Below are 15,096 nucleotides of genomic sequence, written 5' to 3'. Positions count from 1 at the left end.
TAGTTGTTTGAATTTGTAAGAAGATCCTACAGGATAATTGAGGTTGCATTAAGACGGCTCCATGGTGAACTGGTAGAGAATTTAAAGAGCATCAACAGCAGAAAGAAAGGAAGATTCATTTCAGTGAAAGCCTTGAATAATGCAAGGAGGAGATACATAAAAATCCAGCAGACACAGACATGGTTGGAATGGGTGATTTATCTCAGTTGCAAATAAGTCTCTTTATTGTGAACAAATTCTTATTGTGAAGGGATTTATGAAGTTTCAGTGCTGTCGTGTTTCTAACCACAGGCACTTTAGAGGGAAATGATTTTGTTCTAGCTCAAAAGGGATCATATATACACAAAGTCTGTGAAAATGTACCGTTTACTCCAAACTGACATCTCTGACAAATTCTTAGCAAAGGATGGAGGGAGTCTAATTAGTTTTGGGAACACACACACACACACACACACACACACACACACACACACACACACACACACACACACACACACACATACACATACACATACACACACACACACATACACATACACACACACACACACACACACACACACACACATAGCCTAAAATGGTTCCATCTTACCACGTGTAGCTATTGGTGAGGGAACACTCAGCTTTATCGGATGAAGTCTTATTATTACGTTGGGCGGCTTTATTAAAGCGATCAAACTGATAGAACTTTTTCCTATAGTAATAAGGAGAACCAGAGTGAGACAGAGAGAAGAAGAGAAAGTGAGACAGACGCACAAAGAGAGAAAGCGTCTCTCAGTTTTTAATCAAGTTCTCACATTTCTACCTTCGGACCACTGCTTGCACATTGAAAAGGATATCATCAGTGTTTTGTTTTTTTTAAAGTCTGTGTCAATCATCCATGTAGCTCCTCTCCTTTACATTATTTGTTCAGTGCAGAGACTTCAGACCTTCTCAATACGCTATACGCTTCCCTTCAACTAAACATTGTCTAAAGTTTTGTCAGTTTTGGATTAAGCTGTGATTGTCCAAATGTGTCCTCATATCAAAATGCACATAACATTATTATACTATATATTACATTTAACATAACTTCGAGTCAATCACCTGGCATCCACAAGAAGAAACAGAAGGCCATCAAATAAGCCCATTCGAACATTCTGTTACATCCATGTCATTTGTGTATTCAATCTAATTTAGCTTTGGATTTGTAAACTTTGAATTCTAAAAATGTGCATTATTCTATCAATCACACACTATTCTTACTAAACTGACCTGTTGGCATTGAGTCTGAGTTTCTCCTCTGTGTCTTTGAGAAACTGTTGGAAGTCCAGATCAGTGGAACCACCCGGAACCAGCAGATCCACAAAGGCATGATCATCAGGAAAATCCCCCGGCCACTCCATGCCGCTCTGCTGCGAGAGACAAAGTAAAACTTGTTATAATAATCTATATCTGCACACACAAACTTTGGCTGGTGTAGCCTGAAACGTGTATTTTCATCAAACAGGGATTTTATTAGGGAGGCGGAAATCAAATCAATTGCAGATGAAACAAAAGGAAGATTCTCATCAACCTGCTGTTTACAACCTCTCTGCTCCACGTCCCTTCATCTTCCTTTCCTCAGAAAATCATTTACAGTTGGGGGGTGGAGGGGGTGGGCACTGATCAAAATGCATTGCTTCAGCCCCCCCCCCCCGACCCGTCTCTACCTACTGACACTACAGTGCGTTAACAGTGTGTGTGTGTGTGTGTGTGTGTGTGTGTGTGTGTTAGGGGGGCGGGGGGAAAAATAAATAAACAATGAGGTTAGATGCTCTTCAGGCGAGGCTTTAAATAAACAACTCATCTCCTTACGCCCCCCCTCCACCCCACCCGACACCAACCTACACACACACCCACACCCACTACCCATGTGATGCTTAACGCTCATGCTAACAGCCAATCCCACGTTGCCGCTGCGTCGCTGGGTCTCATATCAACATTGTCATCAACATGAGTCAAGTGGAAGGTAATGGAGAGTGTCTGTGTCAATTTGGCTTTCTCACACTCCTCCTCTCGGCCCCGTCCTCATCATCTGCTCTGATTTTAATAATCCCTGTCAAACTCCAAACGGCTCCCCACACTGTGCGCCGCTTCTTCCCCGCTGCACGCAGTCTGTGCCACTCTGCCTGACAGGGCAGACAGGAAGCTCAACATTCATTTATCCTGCACAAAGGGAGGCCCGTCCAGCTGGACAAATATTATTTTCTTCTGCTGACAGCCCCACCAGTTAAGCTTGTCCTTTATTATTTCCCCCTCTCTTCTCTCTCTCCCTCTCTATGTGTGTTTCCCCCACATCATCATTGTGCTCACTCTGCGCCGCTGCCTGAGAAGGAGTCTATACGCTGCCATTACTGCAAGGGAGGATTCTCAGTCCATGGATTAGCAAATCGACATTGTAATTGTATGAGTAGAGCCAGACAGTTTCTGTGCGTGTGTGTACAGTTTGTGTCAATATACATCCGTCACAAAACCTATTCCTGTGTGTGTGTGTGTGTGTGTGTGTGTGTGTGTGTGTGTGTGTGTGTGTGTGTGTGTGTGTGTGTGTGTGTGTGTGTGTGTGTGTGTGTGTGTGTGTGTGTGCGGAATAGAGAGACATGGGCAGGGGGACTTCATGTGTAGACTTCATATACAGTGTATGCCTACTGCCCTGCCCACATATTGTTTGCTATCTTGTATACTATATGTGCTTGTGTGTGTGTGTGTGTGTGTGTGTGAGGGAGAGAGAGGGTGGATGAAAGAGAGAGAGAGAGAGGGAGAGAGGGAGAGAGAGAGAGAGAGAGAGAGAGAGAGGATCCTCCAGGCAGCACACAGGGCCTCATTAGTACTATACTTTAAATCATGCGGTCTCCATTGTCTTGTCATTAGCTCTTTACAAAGCAGATGTTGGAGGAGCCCCTTTGTGTTTCACAGTGTTGCAACAGGGACGACTCGGCCAGGCGCTGAGACATTGACTCTACAGCTATTAGACGAGGCGAAGAAACACACGCGCACGAGCACACACACACACACATCACTGTCCTATCTCTCTTGCTGCTGCCTGTCTACCCCAGCTAGGCTAACACACAGGCCCATTTACAGTAATGAGTTTGTCCTGAAATATTTAGCAGCACATCCCCCAGGCTGGCGCTTTAAAGCCACTTAGAGCATGTCAAGTTAAAGTCAACATTATTTTAAAAGGGGCACCTAACAGTCTGCTGTAAAGGAAACATAATAAATTAAATAGGTACATAATCCAAGATCACAATGCTGCTGAGAACTATCTCATGTGAGCCCATGGGAGACGGCTGCTTCACTCTTACTGTGCAGCCGTGTGCTCCTGCTGCTGTTTGGCTAGTTTTTGTGCACCCAACCTCCATCTTTAGTCTCATCAGTGCTGATATAGTGATATTTCTGCAATACTTAGTAAACATTGATCCTTTAAAAATCAGTTTATGTGGCCATATTTTCCAAAAAAAGGGGATGGATAATACATGGCCTCATACTGACATTACTCGCTGTTGTTGTTATTTTGTGGAATTAACATAATCAGTGTTACAGTCATCTGAACAATGAGTCAGTCACAAGGAATGATGGGAGAAAAGAGAGATAGTACTGTCACACAGGAGACACAGGAGCAGTTTGTGTTGTGCAGCTTATTGCAATCCTGCTGTCCTGATTTCAAAGACCTGAAAGAAACTAAACATACAGAACACAACCAAAATTCCCCTCAAACTGTGAGGAATAGTGATTTATTGAATATTATTTGAAGCTTATGTTTGCTCGTGTTAACCAAAAATGGAAGTTGCCATGTTTGTACAAGATTGAAGAACACTGAATCCTGAAACACCTGCAAAAGTCTGACACGTGACTTTAATCCTTATTTCTGTGTGCGTGTGTGTGTGCAAGTGTGCGTGTTTGATTTGTTGTGTCTACCTTTGACACGATGCCGTCACAACAGAAATGTAAACGACAGTTACACAAATGTCAGTTGTTGGTTCAATGGAGCAACACATGCAAAATTACACATCTCACCTTGCACAATCTCCTTTAAAGCGTCTGAAATCCGATGTATTGCTGCGGTGAATCCATTTTAAACAGACAGAATACGACAGGAATCATCTGCAAGCGCTTATTCCTCACTTTCGTCGCATAGAAAAATCTGCCGCTGTCTCAAAACAAGTTTTGACGAGCAAACACCGTCAGTAAACAAGCAACCACGTGAGTGAACCTCAACAGCATGAAAACAATGTTAAATGAGAGAGATTGATTATAAAGCACATGAATCACTGTCGCCTTGCGTTTTAGAAAGATTACGTATTCAGGCTCGATACGAATGACGATAAACCGTCATTCGGCTCATAAACTGCACGTTCTGGAGTATTCTATACATATAATATAAGCGATATCGCCATATCATATCTTGTTATAGTGGTCCGGGAGCGTCCGTGACAACCACCCGGAAGTAGTTGTATGAAAACTTCCGCTTGGTGGGAAAGTCCATCTAGGCGATCAAAGGGGATACGCTTGACGCTAACGAAATAATATTCGATTATCGCGAACAAAACATTTTCAATATAGTTTCTTAATTTGAAAAAAGTGTTTAGCATTATTGTTATCTGAAAAAATACTCGGGGAAAGCTGCGACGACGTTCAATTTACATTCAAATATGAGTCGCTCCCCCTCCCTCTGACCCGCTTAATACCGCAATTGAAGCTTGTAGGAATGACAAGGCGAAGAACCTGTGGATCATAACAGATGTTTACAGATAGCCACGATTTACCAAAATCGATTCAACATTTCCGTTTTCTACCTGCGTTAAATTAAGTTAAGTTAATTTTAGCTGAAGTACGCCAACGTCCCCGGAAGACGCTGTTCCAGACACTGACTGTCGCTGTTAACGTCCGAATTTTGGCGCGACTAGGAGGACACTTATCAAGTGGCATGAGAGAGGTAATCAATAAGGTAGCTGGTAGAAAACGACAAGATTTCAATGCACATATGATCACGAAACGAAGCACGACTGTACTCCTGTAATGCCTTTTCAGTGAACTTGTAGTTAAAAGCGTCTGGTTATGTCCAACTGTTTGTCTCAAATCGCTGGTTATAATAATCACTCTCCCAACAGATCTTGTCTGATACTGATACTCACGTGTGGCTCAACCTGCTGGTAGAGCCATTGACATGTGTTGCCACACATAAATTCTACTTCGTGAGTTGAGGCCCAAAGTACATCATAAATTCTTCTCCCCTTTATTCTTTAGGATGTCGACCTCCACGCGTGTTTTCCAAATCTCTGGGATCAAAAGCTGCGATAAGAAGAAAGTTTTTGTGAATGGAATCCAGCAGCTTGGTGGGAAATACATCGGTGGATCAGTGAGTACAACACTGAATCATGTTGTGTCATGATTATCACAGACAAATCAAAGACGATTCGCACTGGATTCATTCAGACAAATAAGACTGAAATGAAAGATTAGTCTCTCATTATTCTCTCATATATCTGATAACCACAAAATAAGAAATCTCAGAAAGTATTCCCATCACTGAAAACCAAGTGCACAAAAAGTGTTTAGGGTTTTTCTGTTTGCACATTTAACCATAAATGTTGGCAGGTTACACCTGTTCTCTACATTGTTGTAGTGACACAACACAAGTTGTTGTCTGGTTGTTTTGTCTATAACCTGGGGCCAAACAAAGCCAAGTAAACAGAGAATTTCCTTATTCTTGCAACCACACAGTCTGCCAAACTTTCAATGATCTCATGGTATGCATGTGAATGTCCTTATGCGTGTATTGTCTGTACCCTAACATATTGGTATCCACCCTGTAATGGAAAAGGAAAATGTCGCACTAAGCCATTGTTGTTGGTGCAGGGAGATTTGCCTTGTGTTGTCAGTAGTTCCTCTTTATTTGCCAAGCATTTGTTAAGGAGACACGTGCATCAGCATGTTGAAACCTAAATTTACTTAGATTTGTTTTCCTTCTTCAATGGAAGCGCCCTGTTGTTTAGATGTACACGTGTTGTACCTATGTTATACTGTATGAGCGCTGTCCAAAGGTCTCAGCTCACTTATGAAAATGTTCCTATTTTGCATCATATATTATATTTTGCATTAAATCCATGACAGTCAGCACTCCTTGCTCATCTTTGGTCTTGGAGTCACTTTTTGAATATTCATTGTCTTGATAAATTGTATCCGTATCTGCTATGTGTACTACTGCTACTAGTATATCTTCGTGCATGCCAAGTGTCTGACATTGTTTCCCTTCCTTAAAACTTGTTTAGAGACTGCTGCTCGACCTTTGAGACTGCTACTGTAGCCTTCTTTTTTTTTGTAGAAAGCATTTGACATGACAGTGAGCAAACAGTCATGGGACAACGAGATTGTTTTTTGATACAAATAGAGGAGGGAGAAAGAGAGACACAGAGAAAGGAAAGGGATGTTCAAGGAGATGGGGGGACGGTGACCCTTTTCTTTTATAAAGATACAGATGGGAAGAGAGGCAAAGAAAGAGAGAGAACTGAAACCCGGGAGAGAACTAGGCTATGTGATGATCAAGTTCATTAAGACAGTAGGGTGACAGACAGGGCGACAGCAGAAAGCCACGGCTGCCAAAGGTTGTGTAGAAATGTCACAGTAGTGTGGACGCAGAGTCCTGGATGACATTGGTGTTGTTGGTTCGGAGATCTCATAGGTACAGTTTTATACAGGACAATGTCAAACAGGTTCAGGCAGCTAGAGATCGCATCATAGGCTGTGGTCGGAGAAAAAAAATGAGGGAGAGAGGAGAAAAACAAAAATGGAAGATATCCCAGCCAAAGACCCGTTCTGGCCCGCCTCTTGTTCCTTATTCAGCACATTCTTTATCTGAGATGTAGTTGTTGTTCGCTCTCTCTCAGTGAACAAAGCTTTATGTGTGGTTATAGTTAATACACTTATAGTATTCCCCCTTTATTTCACGTCATAACTTGTGTTTGTTAAGGTTTGGGACTTGTTTTTGATTGATGCAGTGAATGTTTTCCAGGAGTATCAGCACTCCAGCACTCATCTTATTGTCCCTCAAGTCTTGTCCAGTGAGAAGTTTTTGGCAGCCTGTGCAGCAGGTCAGTGATAATAATGAAACATGTGTGACAATATGCGTTCAATCATAATAAGTTAATCATAATAAGGTTGGTCATCTATCACATCTGCTCTGTATAACTCTTTTGTAGCAAATCCCAAGGTCGGCACATGAGCACCATAGTGGGTATTCAAGTGTTTTGAAAGTGTCTTGAACCTTGTCTCTCCCTCTTCCCCCCTCTCAGGAAAGTGGGTTGTGACTCCAGATTATGTGCTGGACAGTCTTAAGAATGGTTCCTGGCTCGCCGAGGGGCCGTATGAGGTGGCAATTTGTGGAGATTCCCACTCCAACTTCTACCCTGTCAAGCAGTGGAGGGAGAAGGTGACCAACGGGCGGCTCACGGGAGCCTTCCAGGGTTGGCGAGTTCTTCTCATGGTCCAGGAGCCGTCACGCAGGGCCATGTTCAAGCGGTACAGCATCACACCAAAAAAGCTGCGTCACAACAAACAGAACAAATGTTGTGAAATATGATGAATGAATCAGGTTTTGACTCTTTCCTCAGGCTCCTCAAAGCTGGCAAGGCCAAAGTTTACCACTGCCCCCCACCTTCTCATGCTTCCATCACTCATGTCATGGCTAAACCTGTAACAGAGAGCTCAAAGAAGCAAAACGCACCCTGGTACCCAGTAAGCTACATCGTCCAACACTTATTTGGGGTAAGACATCATTTAAATATAAGAGTGTAAAATGAGTATTTCAACTTGTCATAAAATGTTTCTGCAAGAGATCTTTCAGGAAATTAGCTTGAAATTGTTTCTAAAATCTCTTTTTTTGGCAGAGCAATGCTCTGGATATGAATTTCAGCATAATGGAACAAACTCAGACAGACATTAATGCTGACTTGTATGATGCCGACCTGGAAACGGAGATCAGAGCCTTTGTCATGAAACAGGAGGCAAGTTTGTGTGTGTATGTGTGTGTATGTGTGCATTTTATGTGTGTTGCTCTTATCAGTGTTGAATTAGAACCTTGTTTATGAAGGTCTGCATGCTGTTCATTTGATCTCTGTAACAACCTGCTCTGTGTCTGAATATTTGACGGTAATGAATAAATGTTTCTTTTTTTTTGATGCAGAGGCGGCCCAGACTGGTCTTTGTTGAATTTCTGAGTTACAGCGACCCGTACCTTCCACAGGCACAGGTAGACACTTCCTGGTAGCACTGCACATGTCTGAAATAACTCTGCCTTTCATCAACAAGACCGGGTCGTTCCATTTCCTTTTATGTCATACACTTCAATGGGAAGTGACGTCCAGAGCAAGGGCACATCATAGCCAGGTCACCGGTTTAACCACCACTGTCGCTGATCTGAGAGTTTTGATTGGCAGCCCTATTAACAACACTCTCCACTGTCCTGTCCATTCCTTACCCAAGTGGATCTCCATCAGATTGCTATTATAAGTGCTCATGTATTTCCATTCACTGCTCTCTGAGTCCATATGCTATTTGCCAATAACTGCCTGTCAGAAATGACCCCCAGGATCTTTGGATACCCATTCGCTTCGTATTCCCATTACCCTCCTGCCCTGATTTTTCTCCCATTTTCTGCCGCTGATTCCCTTTGCATGCCGTGTCTCCTACTTTCCATCTAACTCTTTCTTTTAATCATTGTGCGTTTATCCCTCTAGGCGGTGGAAACGGACTTCAGCAACATTGGCACTATGATAGAGTGTGGCCTCGTCGCTGAAGCATTGGACACAATCAGAAGTGCTGTGTTCCCTGGTTTGCTGCCACCGGCAACGTACCTGGTTTCCCTTTTAGAGCACGCACAGCAGGTCAGACCACAATTACTGGATTACTTTCCCATCAACTGCTGATTCTATTACCGATCCTCATAACATTCCATTCCGTTCTAATCCGGCATTAGTCATCATAATTTATCTGCATTGGACTTGGCAGAGCGGTTGGACTTGTTTAGTCTTAAAGATGTCTCACCCCTTGTCTAGGCAGCTTCTTCAGTTCTGTCCAGAAACCCAGCATTTATATTTTCACACCTTTGGACGCGTGACTCCTTGTGTCCCATGAGACCCTAGTAGTCCATTTGTCTCCAACTCCCCTGGTTCGCTCTTCATCTTAAACAGCCGTTGTAATTTCCGTCTGTCTCTATTCATTGTGTTGCAGGGTGACGCTCCAGCTCACTTCCTAAGACGTTTCCAGCAGGTTTTGTACAGGCAGCTCATTACCAACCCGCCCTGGCTGTCCCCCAAGGCCAGGAAATATTTCACCCAGGTCCTGCAGTGTCCACAGTGTAAAGCTGGACTCTGGCCTTTCCTGCACACGGCCATCAGGTAAACGTCTAAAGTGGTGTCGTAAATGTTAAGCTCCCTTTTAATGGCGTGGTGAAGTGAATATGTGATTTATTCTTTATTCTTCCAGTTACTGTCTATCCACAGAGGTCACTTGTCACCCACTGCCTGGACCTGCGCTGCCAATGCTGTTACATTTCCACAGTGACCTCCTGGCATTTCTTCTCAAGCTGTTCCAGGGAGAATTCCACTCTGTCACCACCGGGTAACAACAAAGACACATACAGTGTAGTACAGTGTAGTTCAGTGTACATGTACAGTGTTTGTGTTAAGTGCCCGCTATTTTTTTCATTCCATTCTGTCAACACCTATTGTGCTTGCATGGACAAACTGCAGAGGAAATCATCCCACAGATATGAATTACATACTGCAGAAAGAGTGTTTTCTATTATTTTAACTCACACTGCAGTATTTTGTACTTTATAGGGAGATTTTTATCATTTTTTTAATATATCTTTTTATTGAAGAAAGAATTTGACATGGCAATGAGTGTGCAGTTATGGGGCATTTTGGAGATCGTCTTTTGATACAGAAAGAGGGGGTTAAAAGAGAGAGAGGTAGAGAAAAGAAAGAGTTGACTGGGAACTTGACTGCGAATGTGATACACACGTGGACAAAATGTATAAGGAGACAAGGTTATTTATTTATTATTATTGTTATTATTATTACCCCTGGGTTTTTGGTGAACTTTGGGATCTTGTTTGGGAGAGAGGAATATATATTAGGGGAGCTAAGGAGGCGGAATTGCAGCAGGATTGGGCTGCCAGTCTGCACCAGGTTAGATCAGGGGAGTCAACCCAGTAGCGTAATTTATCAATATGAATTGCCCAGTAATTGGATTGGAGGTTTGGTACTGCGAGTCCCTCATTGAACTTACATCTTTGTAATAGTGATTTGCGGATCCATCCCAAATGAAGGCGCTGATCATTTTGTCTAGAGAGTCAAGGAGATGATGATCACAAATAATCAGAAATTTGATCCCATTTTTTTAATTACAATTAAGAAGAGTGGTAAGTTGTTCCGTCTCAGAAAGTCAGACTTCAGTGTCGTGGTGAGTGCGGTGTAGTTGGCGAGCAAGACGTCTGAAAATGTTGGTGTCACATTGATGCCGAGATGCTTCAACCCCGAGCTACTGAGATTAAACTGGAAATGTGTTTATAAGGTAACATTCATTCTTTGAGATTTTTATTTTGTAGTTAACTTTAGGACCTGTGTGATGTAATGGTCTATACATTTCAGTCAGTCATTTGTATGTTTGAAAGCTCGCGAACGACTTGATGATCCTTTGCTGATGGATACTTTTTAAAACTGTATAATTTATCTCTCCTTACTCTAAATGTTTGTCTCAGCGATTCTCTGCTGCCTGAAGAAGCAACAGTCACTCTGCCGTCAGCGTCGGGCTCGTTGCTGTATTCCACCTTCTGGACGGTGTGGGAGCGCTCCACCCTGCTGTCCTCTGCCGTCAAGCAGCTCACTAAGCTCTTGGTACAGGCAGCCATGCAGGTAAATACTGTGGAACTCAGATCTCATTATTGTCATTGGGAGTAACTGTATGTTGTATCATTAAGTAAACACAAAGTTACTCACATTTGTTATATTTGTATAACAGAGAGTTAAACTAGGACTGAAAAAAGAGCAACCTCAGCAGTGCTTCCTTCTCTCACTGATATCACTATTTTACAACAGCCAGAACTGTCAAATTAAATTAATAATCATGTCTTGTAGTTCAACAACACATGAACACATCTTGGTTAGAGTAGTAAATTAGATTGGCACAGTTGGAACATCTCTGCACCCTTCAGTCCTGCACTGTTTTATTGACATCAAGTATGGTGCATTCATAATGTGTGAAAGCATAAAGTCAAATGCTCAGTATCGTCTATATCCTCAGTTAAAGTCAGTCAGAAGAGGTTTTAATCCAAGCAAAATCTTTGCCAAACGCTTGTTATTTTAATTCAGTCAGTCTACATTATGCATGTTTGGCATATCATTTGCCGCCTACTGGAAAAGGTTAAGACAGCTCTGCAGCTCTCGTAAATCCTGAAAGAGACAGCAGTGATTTAATATGTTAAGAAAGTTTACTAAATGTTTTTTTCTCCTCAGCCTTAAAACCAGAACCAAGCGTGCACCACCATAATTCTGCCCCGTGATTTCATACTTTGGGCCGGTTGATTGTTTCAGGCCCTGATCACTTCACTCCATGGTGAATCCATAGGTGATTGTGTTTGTCTTTGCTGCAGGACTACACTGATAGCGATGCCAGGCAGGAATTACGTTTGGCAGACACCCTGGTGGACCTCCTGTCTGTGCTGGTGGAGTTCTGGTATCAGCAGCACTTCAAACTGAACCAGAATCTTGTGGAAAAGAGCCTGAAAGACCTAGCGGAGCACTTTGCCATTATCAGCCAGGGTGTGTATGAAAAATGAAGAGGAGAGGATGAGTAAAGAAGAGTGCTGCAGTCAGAGTGTTTCCTTCAGTGTGCACATTATTGCTTTTTTTTTTTTTTTTTTGCATCGTCACAATAGATCCCAAAATGAAAATAAGTACAAGAAAATCTGTGTATAATGTGGAAATCTGTGAAGTATAATTTGCCTGTGTTGTAGATGTGCCTCCACTGGTTTTGGCTGAGCTGGTTGTCAGGATTCCCTCCAGCAGATTGAAGTTGGTCATGTCTGATGCCATATTCAGATATCTGTGCTACAGAAGTGGACTAACTGTGAGAGAAGAACCTGTCTCGCTCAAGAAAGTGGTATGTGTGTGTGTGTGTGTGTGTGTGTGTGTGTGTGTGTGTGTGTGTGTGTGTGTGTGTGTGTGTGTGTGTGTCTATGCAAGCAGGCATGTCTGTTTTGTCTTCGTTTTATTTCCCTATGAGCCATGCTCATAGCTCCCTGTCCTGTATTCCGTTGGCACTGTACCAAGTAATCGCTGACAGACGTTCCTGTCATAATACAGGTCGAGCACCTTTTTACTTCGCTGGGTTCACGTCACTCTTATGCTGCACAAGCCTGAAGATTTTGGCTTATGAAGCAGTTTTTGATTGATAGTGTATAAAATAGAAGTTTAAAGAGGTCACTTGGCCTCCTTTTCTCAATTCACTGGAAAATTCCTCTTTCTTTGGCAGCCCAGATTGCTGAAAGTACACTAAGGGTGTGCAAGACAGTAAAGCTGCAATAAAACTCAGCAAGTTTAAGTCAATAAGTGCTTATGATAAATACGTTAGTTTGAATAATTTTGTATTTTTCTGTAACGGTGATGTATCAGTTCACAGGCTTTGCTTTATTTAACGTGCCTGAGCGAAGCTGACGCAGAGTATAATAATGCTCTGTGCGAAAAGATTGCTTAGGTGGTCAATGTCATCTCTTATTTTGCTGTAGAACATCTGGCTCTCTCCCTCACAGTTGGTGCCTTTACGCCTCCTCAGTCCCCTGAAGACGCACACACTCATGCATCGGCTTGCAGCATGGATGGAAGCACGATCTAACCCTTGCGTGTTTGCGTGACTCCTGACAGGTGTCTTCCTACCTGCCCGCCTTGGGGAGTTTAGGTGGGAGTCCCGCTGGTGCTCGTCTCGGTACTGAACCCAAATCCCACAGTGGCACCAACCAAGGGACCAGCGCCGGGTCAGTCACACACACACACACACACACACACTCACACACACACACACACACACACACACACACACACACACACACACACACACACACACACACACAGCAATATCATTGTTAAATCTCTCAGGTGCACTTACAGAGGAGGCTAAACGTGAAGTGACCCTCTGCTTGGAATCGAAACAAATTGGAAATGGGCTTGAGCATAGTTTCCCAGTTTGAGCGTGCGATTCATTTTAAACTGCCAAAATCACCGAAATGTACTTCTTGAGAGTTTAGACCGGGAGTTTCCACTGGCAGTCCATGGCAGTTTTTCCTCTCTTATTTTGCGGTCGCTCATATTCCCCTTAATGGGCGCGTTAGCTGATCAACATTCATGCTAACTCCCTTAGATTTACAGTATGAAGACAGGGAAAACCTTCAGCACTTCCCCTGTCACTGAACCTCAGGGTTGACTATGCATTATATCTTATCTATCTAGTTATCGATTGCTGTAATTTGAGTTTAGTTTTATGTGTTCTTGGGTTTCCACAAGTTTTAAGGGTGCAAAAGACGAGACAACGCAGCTGAAAATGTACACATCAGGGAAAAATGCGGGTGGAAAGGAACAAAGGAACACCTGGAGAGTGTGTGTGTGTGTGTGTGTGTGTGTGTGTGTGTGTACAGTGGGGGGTGTCAGTGGAGCAGAAAGGCATGAATGGAGGGACTGAGAGGCAAATGGAGGTCAGACGGAGTGTGAGGAGTTGGCATGTGATGGGTCATACCCGGGCCTGATCCTATCAGTGTGTGCTGGCAGACAGTAGGGGTGCAGAGGGAGGTTAGACCCCCACACACATGCATACACACCCCACACACACTCACTGCAAGGGCTGAGCTGGACAGGAAGCTGACAGACTGACAGACAGACAGACAGACAGAGTGGAGTCTCCCACCAGGCCTCTGTGCCCTCTCCTACGACCACCAGCTCTCAGCCTTCAACCCCCCTCCGCCTCTATTCAGCTGCCCTCGCATACTAAATCCCTGTCTGTCGTCTTCAATGTGCACACACACACACACAGGCACGTGCTCTCACCATGCCCCATATCAGACATCTGCTGTTCCACCAGCAGGTATTTGGCCTGGAGAAGGGCAGGAGTCACAAGGGAGCAGGTTCATGAGAAGGCTACTGGTTCATGCACTGACCACATCCCCTCTCTCTCCTGTCGGTTTATTTCTGTTTACAATAAAAGGTCGGAATCAAAGAGAATCTGTGCTGGTGTGCTCACCTTTCGAAGACATCAAGGCCGGTGAGAAGTTGGAAGTATGGAGAGGAACACAAAGAATCTCTCCACATGTCCACACAAATGATTTACGGAATAAAATACGTGCAATTAAGAAAAGCCTCACCCAAACTGTCAGGAGAACACAAAACTGAGAAACTGGCGTGATGTTCCATGGGTACTGGAGTTACAAAAACACGTAAAGGTCTCGGGTCTAAGTTGGGACTCCCCGGGCTGAGGCATCAGAGCTAGAAGCTGCTGTAGTCGTACATGTTCGATGGCAGTTGTACTTCTGCAGGAGCAGCCTGGCGTTGGGGGCACACGTCCAAGACGACCACGATGTGACCGTCCAGTCTGACCGCCCGTCTGACTGACTGTTAGAATGGACGTTTTCCTTGCCGGCTTCGATCCTGACTGCCTTTGTTGGCTGGCGTGACGGTGATTGCTACTAGCAGAAGGGAAGCTGTAATTGAGCCAGGGTTTTACTCCTGCTGGCTTAATCAAGCTCTCTTTATTGTTGTTTTCATTTCAAAGCGCTTGACTGTGTCGTTTCTTTGGCTTCTTCTCCACTGACAAAAAACGCACGTAGCTGCTGTCAGCTGGAATTAAGCAGACTCCTGAACTAGATGAGCTCCACCAACGTTCTAATGAGGGTACAGACGGAGGAGACAAGGGCAGTTTTATCTATCGGTAGATTGCTTCTAATGAAAGCTCTTGTGAAGTTTTTGCGGGGGTTTGGTTGCAGTCTTCTTGGTTGAATTAAAGCTAGTGGGAAATTGAATGCACAGCCTCTGC

The 15,096-nt window shown here is 43.6% G+C and overlaps 2 protein-coding genes across 5 annotated transcripts in view; one reads left to right on the top strand and one right to left on the bottom strand.

Annotated features, from left to right (window-relative positions):
- The window catches only part of kiaa0825 (KIAA0825 ortholog), a 103,193-nt gene extending 98,738 nt beyond the window's left edge, over nucleotides 1–4,455 (bottom strand). The window contains exons 1-2 of one of the 3 annotated variants that reach the window (XM_076154097.1): nucleotides 4,036–4,455; nucleotides 1,255–1,394 (exon numbers count right to left, since the gene is read on the bottom strand). In XM_076154097.1, the coding sequence (XP_076010212.1) occupies nucleotides 1,255–1,385 (131 nt within the window). In that variant the 5' untranslated portion in view covers nucleotides 1,386–1,394; nucleotides 4,036–4,455. Of the gene's footprint in view, nucleotides 1–1,254; nucleotides 1,395–4,035 lie in introns of those variants that run through there. The other 2 variants (XM_076154098.1, XM_076154099.1) reach the window with 2 other exon arrangements.
- Nucleotides 4,456–4,721: 266 nt separating this feature from the next.
- The window catches only part of slf1 (SMC5/6 complex localization factor 1), a 29,392-nt gene continuing 19,017 nt past the window's right edge, over nucleotides 4,722–15,096 (top strand). The window contains exons 1-14 of one of the 2 annotated variants that reach the window (XM_076154100.1): nucleotides 4,722–4,954; nucleotides 5,266–5,377; nucleotides 7,031–7,109; nucleotides 7,311–7,536; nucleotides 7,629–7,782; nucleotides 7,905–8,021; nucleotides 8,201–8,266; nucleotides 8,754–8,900; nucleotides 9,247–9,413; nucleotides 9,502–9,636; nucleotides 10,781–10,934; nucleotides 11,672–11,840; nucleotides 12,035–12,180; nucleotides 12,942–13,051. In XM_076154100.1, coding sequence (XP_076010215.1) covers nucleotides 5,267–5,377; nucleotides 7,031–7,109; nucleotides 7,311–7,536; nucleotides 7,629–7,782; nucleotides 7,905–8,021; nucleotides 8,201–8,266; nucleotides 8,754–8,900; nucleotides 9,247–9,413; nucleotides 9,502–9,636; nucleotides 10,781–10,934; nucleotides 11,672–11,840; nucleotides 12,035–12,180; nucleotides 12,942–13,051 — 1,781 coding nt within the window. In that variant the 5' untranslated portion in view covers nucleotides 4,722–4,954; nucleotide 5,266. Of the gene's footprint in view, nucleotides 4,967–5,265; nucleotides 5,378–7,030; nucleotides 7,110–7,310; nucleotides 7,537–7,628; nucleotides 7,783–7,904; nucleotides 8,022–8,200; nucleotides 8,267–8,753; nucleotides 8,901–9,246; nucleotides 9,414–9,501; nucleotides 9,637–10,780; nucleotides 10,935–11,671; nucleotides 11,841–12,034; nucleotides 12,181–12,941; nucleotides 13,052–15,096 lie in introns of both variants that reach the window. The other variant, XM_076154102.1, reaches the window with a different exon arrangement.

Source organism: Genypterus blacodes, unplaced genomic scaffold (assembly GCF_046128005.1).
Source record: "Genypterus blacodes isolate CSIRO-AG114 ecotype Tasmania unplaced genomic scaffold, CSIRO-AGI_Gbla_v1 ptg000061l_1, whole genome shotgun sequence".
In the NCBI taxonomy this organism is placed as follows: Eukaryota; Metazoa; Chordata; class Actinopteri; order Ophidiiformes; family Ophidiidae; genus Genypterus; species Genypterus blacodes.
Note: the sequence above shows the minus strand (reverse complement) of the source record. Positions and strands in the feature narration are given on the sequence as shown.